We start from the raw sequence: 21,725 nt of genomic DNA, 5'->3' as shown, positions 1-21,725 counted from the left end.
ATGGCAGAGACCACACAGGGGCCACAGAGAAATGTAAAGACAAGTCATGGACTCTGAGAGCCTGGCTGTGTGTGTGTGTGTGTGTGTGTGTGAGAGAGAGAGAGAGAGAGAGAGAGAGAGAGAGAGACAGAGACAGAGACAGAGACAGTGGTATGTGGAAAGCATGGTTCGAAGACAGGGTTCCTAGAGGTGATGGTTTTGAACAAGTATGCATTGTTTACTAACAGGGTCACGCTGAGGGAAAGGAAAAGGAAACATGAAGAAAAGGAAGCCCAATGGGGAACTAAGGCAGGAACAGCGGAGAGTGACTTGTTCCTCTCCAAGGACTGTCCTAAAGGAATGGCACTCTGATTCAGCAGGCGGGATCTTTGCACACAAGAAAATGTGAAAGACACTAGTAGCCCTGCCTGCAGGGGATAGTAGTAGTATTTTCAAAAAGAACCTTTCAGAAAAACTAGTTTTCCCTCAAACTGGAATGAGGACGCGGCATGCTGAGTTAAAGCAGAAATGACTCTTTCATCTCTGGCCACTGAAAGCCAGCTCATCATTAGCTGTCGAGGCCATAGTGTTGTGGACCCTTCAACCTGACTACATGGGTCCAAACTAGCATCCCCTGCTAAAAGAGAAGTATACCCAAACCTGCTACTGGGAGAGGGCACAACATAGCCATATCTGACAGACATGACTCACAGATCAATCAAATAAGACAGACATTCTAGACAATAACATCAATCCAAAGGGGGGTGTGGAGGTCAAAGGTCCAGCAACGTTTTCCCAGCCACTGGGAGACAGCCTTTTCCAAGAGGAACAGCACCCCTTCTGCCAGAGGCATCACTGAGGGGGGAGCACTCAGGACAGCCGGAGACAGGGAGCTCAGTGATGCACTATGAACACACTCCATTTTTACCTCTTTACAAGCTTCCTGAGGAGGGAGGTTATGGGGGAAGAAGTCTTTAATCTCATCCTGTGGAACACAGGAGCAAGCAAGTCTGCAGGTGACTACTGTTTAAGCCACTGCATCTGAAACACACTTCTACAACAGTCCCATGTTCCTGCTTATGGTCACTGTACAGCTCAACAGGGCCAGCACAGACAGTGAAGCAGGAAGCAACCCCGGGAAGCCCCTGGCTGCTTTCTTCACTGGTTAAAGCCTATTCTAGCCTTAGGAACCTGAATGTCTGGCAAAGCTGGTAGGAGGGAAACCTGGTGAAACTTCATGGGGTCCGTAAGTGGATCTTCCCCAGCACCTGACACAGGGACTCTCAGGGACATGTCTACAAACACCGATCCTCTCGTAACAGAGCACCAAGAAAAATCAAAGTCCAGTTCCACAAAAGTCCAGCCTGGGGAACCACTGAGTTTAATGGCTTCAGGGTATGGGTGTTCCCAAAGCAGGCTTGCCACAGGACGGTCTCATCATCCCAGTCAGGACGATGACTTCCCTAAGACAAGAGCAGGATCCCTACTTCAGTCAACTTCCATCCAGTATATTCAAGCACCTCCCCTTACCACAAGAGCAAATGCAGTTAGAGCAGACTTACATGCAAATGGCCAGAAGGAGAGCACCTCCAGAACCTCAGGTCAGCGACCCCACCCCTTTCTTCTATGAGGGAATATCAACAGCCAACAGGCCTGGTCTTGAGAGTCTCTTGCAAGATGATGAAAGTAATGGCTACTATGCTCTGAAGACAGCACTCTGCAAGAGCAAACAGGACCTGGCACACACTCTTAGGATGCCCTGTGACTCACTGTTCTGTCTCTAGTCTCCCGAAGGCAAAAGTACATGTCAGTCTTCTCTGAAGCTTCTGCTGATGTACAGACTGGCACTTAGTGGGCCTGAGTAAATGGACCTGTCTGGGGCCTGCTCTTAGCTATCCTTCCCTGCAGTGGCTTTCTATTAGCAACTCAGTGCTTTTAAATCATGTCTGCACGTTCCCTGCCCCTTTTTCTTTCACAAGGGACAGTTCATGCCCTCCTGTTGAATGCCATTCAGACACAGTGACTCATTTCTAACGGACAAAATGGTGGACAAGAGATACTCTGAGGCTGAGTCAGAAGAGGACCACTTCCTCTTGGCTTAGCCTCTTAGACGGCTGCTTTTGGAGAAGCCAGTGCCATAACTGAGGACACTCAAGAAGCTTGTGGCGCAGGAAAGAAGCACAATCTCTTGTCATCAACCAAACCCTGCTTACCTGCTGCTGGGCTCTCTCGGGGAGTTCTAAAGAGACACCGGACAGGGCCATAGTCAGAGAGCTCAGCTGGAGTCACTGAGTGGCAATGAACAGTTCCTGACCTCAGCTGAGCCCTTAATGACTATGGCCCTAGCCAATGTCTCAGTAGGACACACTGAGAGCCTGAGTCTGACCTGGGCAGGCAAGCCACCTGCTTGAGGAACCCTGACCCAAGATGGCAGGACAGAGAATGCCTCTTATTGCTACCACAACATCCAGGGACGATTTATCTGGCAGCAGTAGTTAACACTAAATTTGAGGGTGCAGGGGTGAGGGAAAGGGACAGGTAATTAATATACCAACCTGGTGAATCTGGATGCTTCATAGTGGGCTAAGGGATTTCCTTAATGATAAAAGTAAATGACAGTAATCATGTTTATAATAAAATGTTATCATCAGGACTCTGCTGTAGGATGGTACAACCACTGACTATTAACACACTATCAGCACACCTGTCTGAGTGCTTCCACAACCACATCCTGCTGCTTCTCATCAGCTACCTCCACAATGTTCCAGTGCAGGGAAGAGGACAATCTCTCAATTTAATCCTTTTTGGAAAGTATTGTTTATAAAAATAATTGTGTGTATGTATGTGTGTACTGAAAAAAAATCTACCAAATCTTAAAAGGGTTTTCCTATACAAAGTGAATAAAGTGTAATTAATAAAGAATTTAAAAAAAAAAAAGGTTTTCCTTGGGATGGCATAATGTATTTGTTACCTCTGGTTTTTCTTTACATGTGCATCATACATCTATTACTTGTGGTTGGTATCTCTTTTTTTTTTTAATTTTTAAAAAATGTTCTTAATTGTAGTAGGCTGTGTCCTAGTCCTAGCCAACATCAAACAGAATGAAGGCCTGTGTGGAAGTCTGGATATAGATCCTGCCTATGAGGCAGTAGTTCTATGAAGGGATTCCAGCAGGCTGAGAGCCTGAGAGCTCAAAGATGTGAAAGAGGAGCAGTCAATCTCTGCAGGAAATGGCTCTAGCAGACAGGAAATCATTCCACTGCTGTATTCTTAGGGTGCCGTAACCACTTCTCACTTTGAAACCAAGTCTTGTGAGTGATCTATTATAAATGTATGATGACAGTTGTGAATACTCCTCTCTCTTTCCCTCTGGCATCAGAACAGTGTCTGTTGATTGCCTTGGTGCTTAAAATAGCTTCTAAGTGTCCTCATAATAGCATGTCACCTGTAAACAGGTTTCAAGCCAATGCAAATTAACAAATGGTGAACAGATGGACTAAGAACTGACTTTTGTCAGGAGAGAGTTAGCAACAAACACTTTTTGGCTTCGGTCTTATGGGACCATTAGAAAGTCTTTCACTTCTTGCCAAACATCTTGCCTCAGTAGACAATCCATGCAGGGAAAATGACAGGTTACAAGGACCATCAGACTTCAGGGAGCTGCGTGCTGAGATATGCAGAGTCACCGAGTCAATACGATGCGATGCAACAACAGAGTAGCACTCCGAGAGAAGCTTTTTGCTTTTCAAGTCAGCTTCTTCTCAAAGAACACAGCACATGTACATGCATGCGGCATGCAAAAACAGTGGGGGGAGTGCTGCTTGCTTATGTTCAGCTTGTCTGGAAGGTGCAGACTGTGAGGGGGTCCACAGAACATGGAGACAGCTGTAGACAGTGTCTGCTGCAGGAGAATACCCCAGTGACCCTACCCAGCCATTCTCTTTCCTCAAGTCTATGCCATAAGCCGTCGCCAGTGAGTCCTTGTTTGACCACTTATTTAAGCAGGCCCCGCTATTGCGATCTATTCTTTTCCCAGCATTAATTATAACTGAAAGCTACGGTATTGGGGACCATCTTGCTTGTAATTACATCCTCAAGAGCTGGAGTCTTGCCCGGCACATAGGGCACACAGTAAGCATTTGCTAACCAGACAAAATCAGTGAGCCCCTGAGAAAAGGTGAATATGGATATCGTATATGCAAACTATCTTTTGAGCAGCCAATGTAAAGATGCTGCTTGAAGCTGAGGCCAGGAGCAAAGGGGCGGACAGAGAAAAGAATGACGTGGTAGGGAATGTCTGAGGCCCACACAGTCTCTAGGAGCGTGACCCCTCTGAGGAGTGTACATGCTGGGAGAGACCCTACCAGCAAGGCCTCTCAGCACTCAGCTAGCCAGCCAAGTGGGTGAACCAATTGAGGTAACAAATATACGGAGCAGGGAAAAAAAGCCTTTGTGCTCCCTGTTTTTATAGTGCTCTAGAAAAATAGCTTAGTGAAAAAGCACAGTCTTAGCATATACAAGGCTTTGGGTTCACACACACACACACACACACACACACACACACACACCGTGCATACACTTGTGTCCATGTGTGTGCTCACGTACACTCAGAACTAGCACAAATGACAGCATATTATTTTACTTATATAGAGTTCAGGATCTGGCAAAACTGTGGTTTTGTTTGCTCTTGGAGGTTTTGTTTTGAGACAAGATCTTACTGTATAGCCCAAGGTGGCCTTAAACAGAGATCCTCCTGCTGCAGCCTCCCACATGCTGGGACTCACAGGCACAAGCCACTACACCAGGCTAAAATTAACTATTAAAAAAAAAAAAACAAAATGGGAACAATACTCAGCATAGGATTAAAGGCAGTTTGGGTGCCAACTGGGAGGCTGGGGACTCTCCTAGCATTTTAGAATTGGTAGCTACAGGGAGGTACACAGGAAAGGAGAAGCACCACACGGTCTGCTGTGCCTGTTATCCCTGTTAGTGAAAAACCAAGAGCACGTGGGTTACTAGGTGACGGCAGCAGCCAGCCTAGCTCTTCTCTACCCAGCTTAAGCATGTCCTCTAGGCCTGTGCTTACCAGAATGTACATAGATCTATTGGTGTCCTGCCAGCTTCAGAACTGAGCTGAGGAAACAGTAAGATATGAGGAACCTAAAACTCCCAGCTGGAAAGTCCTACACCAGACACATACACTAGAAACCATGTCACAGCTGCTCCAAAACAAACTTAAGGTAAGTTCCACTTTCTAGTCCTGCTAGAGTCCTTTTAAAAAGGACACTATTTGGAAGGAAAACAATCCTTCCTACCAACTCCAAATGCACAAAGCAAAGTTCATCCAGCTGGAAAGCCCTCCACAAACCCTTCACTCACTGAGGTGGGAGAACCAGAGTGGTGGGCTGAGCCTTCGGTCTCCGCTTGGCAGACACACCCATCTGATTTGCAGAGCGCTTCAAGGACTGTTGGTTCAAAAGGCCAGATGCTAGACCTGCATGGTACTGCAGCTGCAGAGACAAGAGGGAAAAAAACATTGCATGAGCTCAGGACAGCAGGCGTTAAATTATCAATCCTAGGCCATTCTGTCACCTCACACATTTTAAGTTATTTCAAATACTGCTGCTAACATTCTGCTGCAGGAAATTTATTCCTAAGGTGATAATTAAATGAAAAGAAAAAGCAGCAAAGTTGTTCTTCATGACAGTAACGCACCAATGAAAACTGGACACCGCACTGATTGAGAAACAAAGCAAGACGCACTGCGAGCCAAGAGACGCACGCAGGTGCTGCTCTGCGATGTGCACTTCTCAATACTACCAGAACTCTGGAGGTGTGGCGGTAGAAGCTCACCCAGAGTTTTCAAGGGTAGTCTGAAAGCCTGGGTCATGTTGCGGAGAGGATATGGACAGTTTTTGCCATGGAATTCTTGCTTGTAAAGAAAACTACAAAACTGATCCTGGACTGTGTAAGCCAGGACCTCAACTTGATAGCCACACAGGCTAAGCACATGAGTTCTATGTCATTTTTCCCATTGGTGACGTAACTAGTGTCATGATAAGAGCCAGCTCAGGTCACAATCTGACAACAACCTATACAAACAGACCCAGGCTCTGGAGGGAACAGCAGAGATAGTAATTTCATTTCTACTCACATACCACTGAACAGTGCAGTGGAGAGGAAGCTACATATATGATGTGGGCTCAGGGCCAGGACCCTTCGCTTTATTCCTGGACAAACTGCTGAGCTTTCAGGATGCTTAACACAGAGCATTTTACTCCCTGTGGTATCTTTTGTGGAGAAGAGAAGTGGCACTGCCTAGTTCTAACCCAGACAACTTTGTGTAGAAAGCCACCTACTAACTTTTAGCCTGTGTAGAGTGGAATGCATACATTTTAAATGTACCATTGAATGGATTTAGGGCAGTTGTTCTCAACCTGGGGTTGCAATCTCTTTGGAAGTGAGTTGACCCTTTCACAGGGGTTGCTTAAGACCATCAGAAAACACAGATATTTAAATTATGACTCATAACAGTACAGTATTATATTTATGAAGTAGCAAGTGAGATAATTTTATGGTTGGGGGTCACTACAACATGAGGAACTATATGTAAAGGTCTCAGTGCTAGGAAGGTGGAAAACTACCGGTTCAAACAACAGCATGGAAAATTTCCCAACACTGCAGAAAGATCCCTGGTGCCACAGACACAGCCCCAAATTTCTGCCAACCCAACATCTGGATTGAAAACATAGTTCCCCAGTCTCACACACTGCCAAGTGAAGCGCAGCACTGTGACATGTGACAATAGCCTCCCTCTGCTTTTGTAGTTTAGATCCTAAGAATTGCCATCAATCTCTCTACAATAAAATTAGCCTTGACAGGTATCCCAATCCTGAACAGACATAAACAAAACACTCAAACATGTAAATGCTAAGCTAAAAATTTAGACTAAGCCCATTTTTAACATCTGACACACTTCTTCCCCTCCTTTCAAATGAAGCAAGGTCTTCAGAATACATATTTAGAATTAACTAAATATACAAATGGTAACTCATTCTGAATCAATTTCTTCCCAATTGCTTTTCCAAGGCATGGATTTTCTTTGCCGAGTCAGCTGCATTGCAACTTGCGGTAATGAAATGGTGACCACCATATATAAAGGACTGGGTCTGGATGCAAAGGGCAATAAAGCTCTGAAAAACAAATGGCCTCACCTAAGGCCACTGGCTGCACACAGAGAAAAAACAAAACCGATTAAAATGATCTGCTCCTTGAAAGTGGCTATAAATGAGAAGCTGGCTACCCCATGACCCAGTAAGGCAGAAATGGCTGTTTGGAGCATCCATGCTGCTTCCTAAAAGATGTCTGATTTACCTGGTGGATCTGCTGGGGAGCCCATGGCCACCCCATACAGAACAAAGATGAAGACAGATGGCCTTCATAATAAAACAGGAGTTCTTCGCAGGGTAGAGAGGGTTAGGCTTTGGCTCTAACAACTCATCTTAGACCAGTGAATTTTGCTCAGATTTGGTTTTCTCCTACAGATTCCTTAAATGGGAAATCAATGGGAGCAAGGGACAGCACAAGTTTGAAAGACAATGTTTCAAAATGTCAGCTGCTTGGGCTTCGATCTTCCCCACCAGAATCTGCAGTCAGAGCAATAAGCACAGGCCTTTCTGGAATGAAGGGAGAGACAGCTTGGCAAGGCCCCTCCTGGCCCAAGGAACCCTCTCTACCTTTGGCTCTCCATCTTCTTTGTCCATGCAAGCTCAGCCCATCCAGCCCTGCTGACTCTTTTCAAGGCAGAGTCCTGCTAACTATGCAGAGTGGCAAGGTGATTCTGTCCACCTGGCATAATTTGGACCATTTGCTTGAACAAACAAAAACCAAAACAGCAGAGCTGCATGACTGCTGTCTGTCTTTTGTAGGTCCTACAAAACCTCCCCATCCCGGTGGCTCTCAGCATGCAGGGCAGCTCCACAGCCCATGTAGGGTAGAACTTTCTTTCCTTCTTCCAAAACAAAACCTGCCCTTGCAAGCTGACTCATAATGATTAAGTGACATTTGTTAATCATATATAAGATCCCAGTTTCCAGGAACATGGCTCCAACTGTCAAGATCTATAAGGGGCCATTAAATATTAACTGAACCACCTTTATAATGGGCAAAAAGGTCAAAGTTAATAAAACTGACAGGCAGCTCCTGTCCAACTGGATTTATACATTATTTAAGCACCAAACATTTCATTCCATGGAACACTGTTTAGATCTGAAAAGACTCTTAGAAAATGTCCACCCAGCCAATGGTTCTGAAGCAGAAGGGGGTTCAGAGGAAATCAACACACAACATTAGGAACATCTTATGCCTCAAAACTCTACAATAAATTTTCAGCTATAGGTTCTGTAATATCTTTTATAAAAATATACTTCAATAAACAAACTCCTTTCTGAATGTCTATGGCATGGAAACAGAAAAGCCATTTGTCAAAGTTCTGATGTGATGTTTCCATGCAGAAGCATTTCTCTACTAACTTGGAGGACCGTGAGAGAGGCAAGAGATGAAACAGCCTGGCCCCATATCTTTCACATCCTCCACTGTGGATAAGAGAGCTTATGCTACATGTTGGGACTTCCTTTACCATGAAGCTGCCAGCCCCACACACAGCAGCTCGGTCTGTCCTCTGGGGTCGAGGGTACTCCAGGACTTCACTGTGTGTTAATTTCAGCTTTCTATCTTCCATGAGTGGCTCAGGATTGTTCTATCAGCTCTCAACCTAAAGCCCTATCTAATAAGTTATATATGCTAGTCATCTCTATACCTGGGAAAATTTCAACAATTCACCATCACCCGAGGGAAGACCAATCAAAATTAGAGAAACTTTGATGGTAACTAGTTGTAAATAATGCTGAAACACACTGCCCATGGGAGATGCTCTAAGTACTGTCAGAAGGGGTCCATGAAACTGAGAACCTGCACAGCATCATCTCAAGAAACTGCTCGCAGTAAAGCCTGTGGCTGTCCGTCCTGTACCCTGCTCTAGAACACACCAAGCTCTGTAGAGGAGCTGGGAGGGTATACAACTCCAGCACACAGGTGATGAAGCAGTACCACCTCTCCTAACATTCATAGAACAGGTGATCTATGAGGAGACACAACATCCCACCCCTGAAACTATGATCCCAGAGTCCAACCTGGAGAGCCAATGAGTTTACTGGACTTACAGAGCTTAGGGAAGGGGTTACTTACAGCAGTGTATGTGACCATAAAGCAACTCTCACCCCAGCAGAGATAATGACAGACCCATAGCTGTATGGTGGAGTCCCCTTTTCAGTTAACCTTCCATGCTGTTTCTGCTCCCTAGATCATGAGGCCATGTGCAGTTAGGGCAGAATTACATACAGTGGGCTGAGATGTACAAGAGGGAAAAGCCAGAATCCCAGGGAGGGTCCAGTGGCTCTCTCTTTCTATGAGACAAGGTCAGAAGCCACTTGAAGTAGTCACAGCAGCTCTGGCGAGATAAAAGGCTGTTACACTCAGAGGACAGCACTCTGTGAGGCTTACCCAGTGATTTAACTTCTTCCTCTGGGTAGCCTAGGTCTCTCAGAACCTTCTTTAAAGACCCTAGACCACTGGGGTCAAAGTTCGGTTGGCTTGAGTATGCTCTGAACTACAAATACTAGTACATATTGAAAAAAAAAAAAAACTATATCAAAGAAAATGATGGAGGAAGGATTCAATGTCAAGTTTCTGGCCAAAATTTGAGTGTTTAGAAAACTCAATGAGCCTTCAGGTTAGTTCTCAGCTTGCTTGATGTCTTCCCTGCTGTTCTGTGGCTTCTATCTACTCCAAAATAAGAAAAAAATGTTTTGCAATGGACCAAGAATGTGAAGGAGATTCCTTAATCTTCTCAAGTTGAACACACTAATTGGCCCTGGGGTCCAACTTGGACCCCTGGGGTCCAAGGCCACAGCATTTCTCCATATGCAACATCCTTCTATCCATGCCAGATGGCCGAGAGCCCACATTAAGAGAATATGACATTAAAAAAAAAAAAATCTGAAAACTTAAAGTCAGAACAATCAACTCTGATTTTATTTCCTTCTTAAGGATTCACTCGATCCTTTACGGGGGAGGAGAGCTCTTGGCCTGAAGTAGGGATTCATTCATTTCACAAATAATTTACCTGCACATTTCTAAGACCAACAAATATGGACAGTGCCAGTACCCAAACCCTACGAACAAAGAACAGACAAGGACTAAACTCTCAGAGTGTAGCTGGCCCACACAAGAAGCCCTAAGGGACAGGAGGAAGAGACAGAAGGGTAGAAAGCCCCACAGTCTCCCTGCCTGTCATTCTAGACCGTCTCCAAGCATGTAACTGTTATCATCCTAGGATTTGGACTCAGGAAAGGCAGCCTTGTGCTGTTTCTTGGTGTGAGAGAACAGTGCTCACCCAGGAAACTTCTCTCGAAGGACCATGTATGCTGTAGGTTCTCCCATATTGCCAACATCCAGGACCACTCACTACACACAGGGGCAAAGGGGGATTCTGGTACATCTGTCAGTGCATGGACAAGCAGATGGGCCACTTACTGAACTACTATGGCCTGGCCTGGCCTGGCCTGGCCCAGCTAGCAATCTGGAGAACAAACACTATTCTTTTTTATTTTTTAAATATACATTTTTTAATTTTAATTTTTATTAATTATACTTTATTCACTTTGTATCCCCCGTAAACCACTCCCTCCTCCCCTGGCAGTCCTACCCTCCTTCCATGAATGCCCCTCCCCAAGTCTACTGATAGGGGAGGTCTTCCTTTCCTTCTGATCCTAGTCAGGTCTCATCAGGACTGGCTGCATTGTCTTCCTCTGTGGCCTGGTAAGACTGCTCCCCCTCAGGGAAAGGTGATCAAAGAGCAGGCCAATCAGTTCATGTCAGAGACAGTCCCTGTTTCCATTATTATGGAACCCACTTGGAGAATGAACTGCCATGGGCTACATCTGTGCAGGGGTTCTAGGTTATCTCCATCAACGGTCCTTGGTTGGAGTATCAGTCTTAGAAAAGAGCTCTAAGCCCAGATTTTATGGTTCTGTTGCTCTCCTTGTGGAGCTCCTGTCCTCTCCAGGACTTACTATTTCCCACTTGTTTCGTAAGATTCCCTGCACTTTGCCCAAAGGTTGGCCATAAGTCTCAGCATCTGCTTTGATACCAACCATGTTTGTAGCAGCTTTATTTGTAATAGCCAGAAGCTGGAAACAACCCAGATGCCCCTCAACTGAGGAATGGATACAGAAATTATGGTACATCTACACAATGGAATATTACTCAGCAATAAAAAAACAAGGAAATCATGAAATTTGCAGGTAAATGATGGGAAATGGAAAAGATCATCCTGAGTAAGGTATCCCAGAAGCAGAAAGACACATAGGGTATAAACTCACTCATAAGTGGATATTAGACATATAATATAGGATAAACCTACTAAAATCTGTACACCTAAAGAAACTAGTCAAGAAGGAGGACTCTGGCTAAAATGCTCAATCCTCATTCAGAAAGGCAAAGAGGATGGACATCAGAAGAAGGAGAAAACAGGGAACAGGACAAGAGCCTGCCACAGAGGGCCTCTGAAAGGCTCTACCTTGCAGGGTATCAAAGCAGATATTGAGACAAACACTGTTCTTACTGAAGGCTTTGGGTTCCAATGAGAAAGCAAGGAGGTCCATACCTTACTTCCACACACATCCCTGGCCCACAGCAGAGAACATATCAAAACCCAGAGCTGTGATCTAAGTACATACTTTATAGATCCATGGCACACCCGAGTCAATTGACACCTTGCACAACTGGGATCCATGCCTGTAACATGGGTGGAAAGAGCTAATTTAGAGATTTTCATACAGTCATATTTCCCTAAACCATTAAATTCCAACTGGAACTGAAAAACAGGACTACTTCATCACAGCTTTGAGTTGCAAAGACCTTTGGCCCTCATTACTGCAGTAGCTTAGCTTCCTGCTAATGAGATGCTGTGGAATCGCCGTGAAGCTCTGCTCCTTCTGAGTCCAATGCTGGGCAGAGAGCAGGAAAGCCTGCCTGGCATTGTCTGCGCCAAGGAAAACAACTACAGAAAAATACCATAAATCTAACTGTTCTGCTTGGATTTCAATCTAACTATCAGACAATGGCATTAGCAGAGGTCACCCTTTTATTTCATAGAACGCCTCTCAAACAGCCGATTATTTTTTTAACCATTGAGTTGAGCTTTTATAGGTAAATAATCTTTTTACTTGGTCAAAACAGCATCAATAAACCATAAGAGGGAGGCCTCCAATTTACTTGCCTATTTGTTCTCCACCGGGCAGCTGGGGCTCAGGCCCTCCAATTACTCTGAAAGCAGGCCCTGAAGCAGAGATGTGCTTCCTGCTCAACTGTGGCACTGCACTGATATGCTAACTGCTGTTTGGGTTTCTCTCTGATATACTAATGCATGGACCTGCTCTACTGGTGCTTCCTGGAGTTCACGCCTTTATTAATAGGCTGTTCTCCCCACCTGCTTCTGTTTACACCACAGCTGTATGCAAGCAACCACACTTCAAAATGCCAATCAGTAAGGGGAGAAATCACTCATGTAACAACATCCGAGAACAAAAGAAACTAAATGCAGCTAAAACTGAAGGTAGACCTATCATGGGGATATCATTTGTACAGGAAGAAAGGAAGGAAGGAACGAGAAAGGAAGAAGGGAAGGGGGGGAGGGAAGAAGGAAGGAAGGAAGGCCAAAAAAAAAAGAAGCTGAGCAGACCTCTTAAAAAAAAAAAAAAAGACACGGGGAGGTACAGCGGCATGTTTTGCTGTCTCCTAGGAGTCAACAAATGTCACACCAGGCTTTTATCCAGGTGCCACACAAAGGTCACAAAAAGCTGCATGGTTAATGGGCTGATGTTTAGTCTGTGAAGACCATACTTCAGTACTTGGAAGTAATGACATGAGATGAGGAATGACATCAGATGAGGTCACCAAAGTGAAACCCTATGAAAGAACTATTGCTTGGATGAGAATACATAGAGAAGGAGTCAGTGGCACACATGGGAGCCTGTCCTCACTGGGCACCCAATCTCTAGGGAACTTGATCTTGGTCTTCCCAGCCTCATTGCAAAACTTTCTCAAAACCTTTGTTGTCTAGGCCATTCACTGCATTATAGTTTATGATAGCAGCTTGAACTACAATGACACACATTGCACTTAAGATGCAGCCAGGAAGTATAAATAGAACCAGACAGTGCAGTATCGGGAGTATCGCACAAGTTTCTGAAGGCAATGACAGAGTGAGATGGTACCCTCCTAAGAGAGGCATGGTGGGCTTCTTGACCACGGGCTTCTTGAAGGAAGAAGTCCACCGCGCTTTCCTCAGCAGCTGTGCTTACACTTCAAAAACAGCTACCTGTTCACAGCCGACACTTCCGCACCCACTAAAGCACACTGTGCGTTCACCATTCTTTGTTATTAACCTATGATAGATGCGCCTGGGGAGAATGAAGCACCTAGAATTACCTCTGTGCCGACAGAATCACAAAGTACTGGTTTCTGATCAACAGGCTACAAACAAGGCTAGAACTATGCTCATGGTTCCTTCAACACTGAAACACTATGACACTATAAAGATTTCTCTGGCTAACAAGATGGTTTGGAAAGTAAACCATCCCACCAAGTCCGATGACCTGCTTCATTTCTGAAACCCACATGGTGAAAGTAGAGAAGTGACTGTGCAACTTGTCCTCTGACCTCCACAATCATGGATGGATGGATTGATGGATCTCTCTCTCTTTCTCTCTCTCTCTCTCTCTCTCTCACACACACACACACACATACACACAAACATGCACATGCTCACATGCAAACAAATAAAATAATAATAATAAAGATTCCTCCATGAAAACATACTCTGGGTCTAGCTTTCTACTGCTAAACTCCATGCCTGTGACTTTAAGTCCACTTGTGATATAACTGCTTCACCATGCTCAAAGCCTCCAGTTAAACCTACTGGTAGAGGGGCAGGAGATCCCTGTGAACCCCACACCTGGGTTAGCCTTTGACAGGCACGCCAATGTGAATGGACAGGTAAAACTTTATTTTGTATCCTCATAACAGTCATGGCTGAGGCACAGGGAAGAGAGAACAGAGACTTTACAACTGAGAACTGAGTAAAACGGGAACCCTGAGCACCTCTGTGCCCCCGTCCCTGACACTACAGCCTCAGCCCTGGCTATTGGCAAGTTCTATACACTAGGAGACATGAGCTCTAAAGATTACCAACCTAATGAAAACAGAAGTGTGATTAAGCCATTATAAATTTCTTCTTTTACAGGTAGTCAGAGAAGGGACGGCTCCTTCAGAGAGAAAAATGAGTGCTACGCAGCTGCTGCTGCGTTTAGATTTCACCAAGGAAACTATTAAACTCTTCTTACTTCCAGGTCATGAAACGCCTGCTTCTGAGCTAAGTCTAATTCAATGCCCCTTCCCCATTAGCCAGAAGTCTGCCGGGGAGGCAAACAGCTGCCAGACAGGGACCTGACCTACCTTTTCCCAGCCCCTGCTTACTAGAAGAAGATGTGGGAGGAAGGCAGGGCAGGGCAGAGAAAGCACGCATGGGCTCAGGGGCAGCTAGGTGGTACTGCATGAGCTTACCATGAATGGTGCCCTAGATTCAAGCACAGTGTATGGGGGCAGGAGGACGAAGACAGAAAAAAGAGGGAGCCATATAACACTGCCTTGCAGAGACCTAACTACAATGGCGGAACAAGCAGAGAGAGCAGGAGTGGAAGGAGAGTTAACAGCCCCTTGGTTTGCAGGTCTGCAACCTCCAAAGCTGGAAACTGGAGAAGACATTTAGAAGCACCTTTTTTATTGATCCCTTTGATGAGCTGCATCATCTCTTCCAGGTAAAGGAATCGTGAGGCTAGGTCATAAGGAGGCAGTGGTCCACGGCAGCAAAGGCTCTCCTCCTCACACTGTCATGGAACAGCAAAGGCAAATCTTGGCAGTGTGGCCTCATGGGCAGGAGACAGAGCCCTACAGTCAGATGGCTAGCTCCACACAAGGGCTCCTGACTGTCTCCTCTCCTGAGAGCCTGTATTTATCAGCCCACTGTGAACAGTAATGTTCATCTAGAGAGACCAAGAGTTGCCTTTATGTCGACTGAACCCCTCCCTAAGGTGGATGTCAGAGAGGTTCCTTATTTCACAGTTCTGTGAAACGCAGCAGCACCAGAAGGCCAAGAACATCTAAGGATGATGTGGTATGATGTGGACTGAGTCTCAAGGCTGGCACTCTGCAAACAGGTAGAGACCCAAGCTCCTCTCCAAGTCTGCAGAGGGTCCACTCTTGGCCTCCAGCAGAGCCTATCATCTCTCTGCAAGAAGAAAGAGGCCAAAGCTGCCCAAGGTTTGTAGAGGGGTCTATACTCAGAATGCTTCATCTTGCTAGCTAGCCGATCATTTATTTTTAAATCAAGTACTGTCACCCTAACCACAGCAGATAACAAACTGGGAAAATGGAAGAAAGGAAAAAATGCACCTGGTAGCTGCACTGAGAAGGAAATCCAGCTTAGAATTCTCCTCACAGCAGACACCGCCTGGCCCATCTCGAGTGAACCTCTCACTAACAAGAATGACCATGTGGGGCCTCAGAAACCCTTGAGTACACTAAATGGAAGGCAACTGAGGATCAGTTGGGAAGCGCCTTCTAATAGACTGCTGAGGTTGCTCTTTTTGCACTAAACTAAACCTAAATGCCTGGGATGTCAGCTCAACCCTGATGTGCTAAGCCACCAAGCTAGGATCACAAAGGTCTCAGTTGGCAAGGCCAGAGTCTCCTTCCCACAGGACCACTAACGTCCCCTCCCACAGGACCACTCTTTTTCTTTGTGGGACTGTTAGAGGGCTCTCCCTGGCTTCAATTTTGGTTTGGTTTGGTAGTGTGGGGAACTGAATCCAGGGCTGTGCACATGAGTGCCGCAGCACTGAGTGGTGGACCAGGATCACGGCTGTTTACAGAAAGAATGAGAAGAGACAGACAGCTGTCAGTCTAGGTGCCAGAACCTTCCCTGACAAAAAACAGGACTCTGATTTTTGTGTTTTTTTTGTTTCACCCTTGGAAACAAAAATAGTCAACCAGTAGGGATGTTTTTAGTTCAAAACAAGCAACGTATCAGAGCGAATGTCCTACTGACTAATCAACACAATCCAGGCAGAGAACAATGTCTAGACTGAGAAGGTGGGTGTGTTGTCACCTGTCTGGGTACATGCCAGAGGCCCTTGACAGCCTGGACCTTGTGAGCGTGGGTTCATCAGTCCACTCCCCACAGCCTCTCCTCTTGTTGTGGTATGCTGCTTCTCAACACTGCTCAGTTGCTCTAGAAGAAACCTGGGCTTCCTCCTCAGGTCCTCAGAGTTGGTTAGTGGAAAACACATGCAGATGGCCAAGCAAAGGGGCTGGCAGGGAGTGCACCTGAAATATGTAAACCATAGTTGCTACTGACAGGCTGAGTTGATGGGCTGCTACCAACAAGACTTCCGAACGAGCTGATGGCTTTGGATAAAAAAAAACTTAGTGGACACAGATGAGTTCTGGCCCTTGGGGAAGAACAGCTAGGCTGGGACCGAGGCCAGCCCCTGATGCAAGGGCCACTTTCTCTTCCACCTGTCTTTTCCTCTCCCATCCTCCTTGTTTTCCTTTTCCCTCCCTTCCCATTTTTATTCCTCCCTCCCCTACATCTTCCTTCTTTGCTCCCTCCCTACTAGAGACTGATGGATGCTGGGGCCAAGAGAGGCAGCTTCGATGAATGGTCACTTCCTCTGAAGATGTGGTGCAGCCATTCAAAGCATCCAATCCAATATGCTGTGAAAAAACAAGCAGGCAACTGAACCACACAGGAGCAGCAGCTGGGCAGGGGAGCGTATCCATGGGGGAAGAACAAGAACATGACAATGTTCAACTGCATCCACCCAGGGGAAGAGCTCAGTATGGAAAGGAGTTGCCCTTGGGCCAAAGCTGCACAACCAGTGTCCTTTCACCCTCAATACCCAAACAGACAGGCTGCCTTTCACATGGGCAGCTGAGCAGAGCCATACTAAACACCCCACTTGGCCTTTCAGAAGCATCTATTCTATTACCACTGTGCATTACCACATGGGAAATTCCACCCATGTCCCACTGTCTGTGCACAGGGGCCCATGTGGATATTCAATGGCAACATGCTGAGAACAGGCTGGTATGACAGGTGCAGAACACAGGGCTAGATGTGGCTAGAAACCAGAAGTAATATGTCCCTTTTAAGTCAAGATCTGCCTCTAGTGCAAACCCCCAAGAGCGGAAATTTCCCTAGTCTAGAACAGTGGCTAGCCTGCTGTAAAAACGCTAACATTAGCAGTACACATCTGTTAGTGAGACTCCACTACCTTGAGAAGACTGCTGAGAAAACAAGTATCAAGAGGACAGGCCAACTGCTGTGCATGGTGAGCCAGCTCACACTGTGGGCCTGAAGTGAGGCAGGATGTGGTGCTAGCAGGAGCTTGTGGAGGAGACCTGTCACTTCAAGGCAGCAAGGAAGGAAAGTACGAGGGGAAGAGGCAGGGGACAACACAGATCTTTCCTAGGCATGTCCTCAATGACCTCCCTTCTCTAACTAGGCAACACCCGCTGCCACTTCCACCCAGCCCTACACCTCATCCATGGCGACGCCATCATACTATGAATCCACCACAGGATTAATACATGGATTAATGCAATCACCTGGCACACAAGGCCCAGTCCATGAACCCTGGGGGCATTTCCCTTTCTGGAGAATAACAGGGCTCACTGTGAGCTAGGGACTCATCTCATCTGGTTGACTCAGGTCACCTGCATGATGATGATCTTGTAAAGTCTCTACATTAATGAAGAGGAAACTGAGGCACAGACAATGGTGGGGGCCTGGGATCTGGATGGCTTGGCTCCAGAGCACCTCTTCTGAAACCACTACACTCACCCACCATCAAGAACTCAGTGTGCCCTCTCTAAGTATTTTATAAAGAAATGAGTGAGGAAGTGCTCACTCAGGTAGTGCAAAAAAGCCAGAACAGATATGAAATTAACTTCAGACTGTGCTGAGAATCACCTTGGAATGTGAGTGAGGTCTTCAAGAAGGGTGGGGATAGACTAAGTGCCAAATCTAATGTCCCCATTACTTGGTTAGGTCAGTTTATCACGAGGGAAGTAGAGCCAGCAGGAGAGGCACATGCAGCCAGGCCTCTTGGAAGATGGAACCATGGCTTACCACAGCCTCACAAACTTCCTGCTGGCTTTGGAGTCCCAACCCATTGACTGTTTTTCCAGTTTCAGAACAGCCAACCACCTTGGACATATATTTGCTCTTCCAGAACACTCCCTGCTGCTGCTGAGGGCGTGTTCCAGCTGGTGTATACACACCTTTCACCCACTCGCTGCCTTCTGCTGTCTCACACCCAGAACAGAGGACAGGACAAGAAGCTGCCAGCTCAGAGCCAGGATTCCTTCTCACAGTATGAAAATGTACAAAAGTCCTCAAAGTCAAAAGCTTTCTCATCAATGTAGGCGCAGAACTCGTGTGGCAGCAAAGCCTGCCATGAACTGATGTGAGTCTATTTAAATCTTAATTTATCTCACTTACTGTGCAGAGGCATACATTTCTACAGCACAGTATCTGATTACAAGGTATTATCCTGGATCCTGCTGGAAAAATTAATGTAACATGGGGTATATCAACATGCTACCTTTCTGTAACATAAAATTCTAAGATCAAAGCACATTCAGACTCCTAAGCTTTAGATAAGGAGCTGTTGGATGCTACACATAGTACCCCTGCCAGCCTGCTTCACTGGCATCAGGACCACCCACAGGGTGCTGGCCCTACATGCAGATTCCAGGACCCTGCTTCAAATCTGCTGGATGAGAGGTCCAGAAGTTCACATCAATAGCAATGAGCCCACATGGTTCTCAGGCACACTAAAACCTCAGAACCATCACGGAACAATCTAGGAAATATTCATAGGCTCACTGATTGGTTCAGTATCTCCCCAGAAGCCATCAAAACAATGCAACTGGACTGGGGAGATAGCTAAGCCATAAAGGCACTTGCTGCCAAGCCTAATGACTAGAATGTGATCTTGGAACCCACACGGTAGAAGGGGACCTGACTCCCATCAGTTGTCCTCTGACCTCCATACATGTACCAGGGTGTGTGTACACATGCATATTTATTCATTAACAAAATGAATAAATGCACTAAGAATTTAATGTAATTAGACAGATCTCACTGAGTTTTCTTAAGCTGCAGCTCTTCCCAACTTAGCACAAGGATCCAGGGGTACAGAGACAAATGTGACATGCTTCTAGCATGAACAGGCATCTATCCTTCCGCTCAGCATCTGCTGTTTCCATGTTGCCATTGGGGACAAGTGGAGACAGCTTTGGGAATTTTGACTCCCTACCCAGTGCTCAGCTACACATGACTAAGCAAACATAGCCATGCACTGCAGGAGTCTTCAAATAGTTAAATTTTCAATCTTTATAAAAAAGAAAATCCATCAGACGTGATTGATAAGTGTACTTTTTAAAACTAAAGGTAAAAAAAAAAGTTAAGATTGGCAACATTTTTCCCCATATAATTTGCTTTCTTTGCCTTTTTCCACAGCAGTGCACATAAATCAAAGAAATGTTAAGGAGGCCCATATATCACCAACTGGCATTTCAAAACTATTTACAAAGTCTTTAACAGATACAGGACAGCGTCCAGAAAACCAGGACCAGGGAGGCTGAAAATCAGGGAGAAAATTAACTCAAACACTGACGGAGTTAATTAAGTTTACAAATAATTCTCCAATGAGCAAATTATGATATTTAATAAGTCCTGCCTCAGTGCAGCAGAGTTATAAAACGCAGAGGGGGTGGGGAGACAGACAAGCTGACAAGAGTTTTCCAAACAAGAATAATGTATATTTGAGCAAGCTGCCTTTCTATGATTAAGCACAGAAATCTGAGAACAAGGCAGGGGAAATGATGTTTTAATAAGGTCTGAGATAGGCTTGTGAGCTGCATTTTACATTCCCTTGCAACAGGGATGGAGACACAGCAGGAGCAAGGTGCAAACTGGGCCTCACAGGCCAGTGCTTGTGCACGGGCTGAGGAGGGAGAAGCAGAGGCAGAGAAAGGTGGGCTGCCATCACCATATCCCACACAGACAGTACATCATTTCCCAAAGGTAGGTGACAGATCAAACTGGTGGCTGGTGTTTTGGTTTCCATAGACACAGAGAGATATGAAAAGGTTATTTATCTTCCATCTTACTAGAGACAGCACAAGTGACTTGGGGGAGGGGGGGAGTCAGATGGACACCACACAGAGAAACAGGCCCAACTGCACTGAGTCACACTGTCCCTAGCCCCACACAGCAGAGTAGCTCTAATATTAATAATGTCTGCTTTCCATTGTGTGGCCATTACCCACCATGAGCCTCTGTCCTCAACCACTACAGTCCAGAAGAGTGAACTGCTGGCAGCCAAGGCAGCAGGACAGACTGCTGTGAGATAAGGATAGCCCCTGGGGAAAGGCGGATGAGGCCTTCCTCCTCTGGGTCTCGAGCTTCGTCATCTCTCCCTCCTGCTGTCAAGGAACTGGAATCATGGTATCATCTTAACTGGGGCCTAGAGACACTATTCTATTCCATTCAGACCAGAAATGTGAAAGGCCCCAGACTCTGCATGGACCACACGGGCACACTGACATGGAAGCATGCTCCTTAAAACACAACATCAGGATGATAAGCCTATGCACAACACAAAGCATAGTGTCACACATGCGTGCACACACACAAGCACAATGTCACACATGCGCGCGTGTGCGCACACACACACACAAACACACACAAACACACACATATAGGAACGGGACTGGCTAGAAAGAAGGAGTCAATAGGAGTAGGGTATAAGAGAGGGCAGTCAGAGCGAATACAATCACAATGAATTGTAGACGTGTGAAATTTTCAAAAACTAAAGGAGGGGTAGAAAGGGCCAGAGACAAGACAAGCCTCCAAGAGCATACTTGTGAAGACCAACTCCCTTCATCCGGGTCCCAAATTCTGTTCTATCACCTTACAATAGCCCATTAAATCATAAATGTATTAGTAGATTAATCTGTCACTGAGGTCCAAACCTTCATAATCTGTTTGCTTCCTAAAAGGTCTATCTCTGTATACGGCTGCACTGGGGACCAAGCCTTCAAAATATGAGCCCTCAGGGGACAGCCTAGCAGACAGGAAACAGATGCACGGCCAACACTTAGCAGAGAGAAGCTCAATGAAACCCTGCAGTGTGGAGAGCCAGCGGAGAGTGGAACAGGTGGAGAGAGAGCCAATGAGCTGAATGGCACACAGAATCTCTACACAGTGAGCTGAGGAAGGTGGGGTTAGAACAGGCATAGAAACAGGTGGATTGCTTCAATCTCTACTGAATACCCAAACCCCAGCTCCCATCAGACACTAACCTGGAGAGGCTAATCCAGAATCTCAGGATTCACAGACAGCTGGAAAAGTGAGACACTCCTCTGACCTTCACAAAGAAACAGCAATCACAGCATGGCTCAGCCACCAACAGCACTCCGTTTAACATGTACACTGACATCCAAAGCCAAGCCATGGGGAGAATGCACCTTCCACAGTGGAGCCTACATAGCAT

The 21,725-nt window shown here is 45.9% G+C and overlaps 1 protein-coding gene across 2 annotated transcripts in view; it reads right to left on the bottom strand.

Annotated features, from left to right (window-relative positions):
- The window catches only part of Med27 (mediator complex subunit 27), a 171,387-nt gene that overhangs the window by 105,563 nt on the left and 44,099 nt on the right, over window positions 1-21,725 (bottom strand). For both annotated transcript variants that reach the window (XM_021643077.2, XM_060389787.1), the window contains exon 3: window positions 5,359-5,489. In XM_021643077.2, the coding sequence (XP_021498752.1) occupies window positions 5,359-5,489 (131 nt within the window). The remainder of the gene's footprint in view (window positions 1-5,358; window positions 5,490-21,725) is intronic.

The sequence above is a fragment of the Meriones unguiculatus genome, chromosome 8 (genome assembly GCF_030254825.1).
Source record: "Meriones unguiculatus strain TT.TT164.6M chromosome 8, Bangor_MerUng_6.1, whole genome shotgun sequence".
Classification (NCBI taxonomy): domain Eukaryota; kingdom Metazoa; phylum Chordata; class Mammalia; order Rodentia; family Muridae; genus Meriones; species Meriones unguiculatus.
Note: the sequence above shows the minus strand (reverse complement) of the source record. Positions and strands in the feature narration are given on the sequence as shown.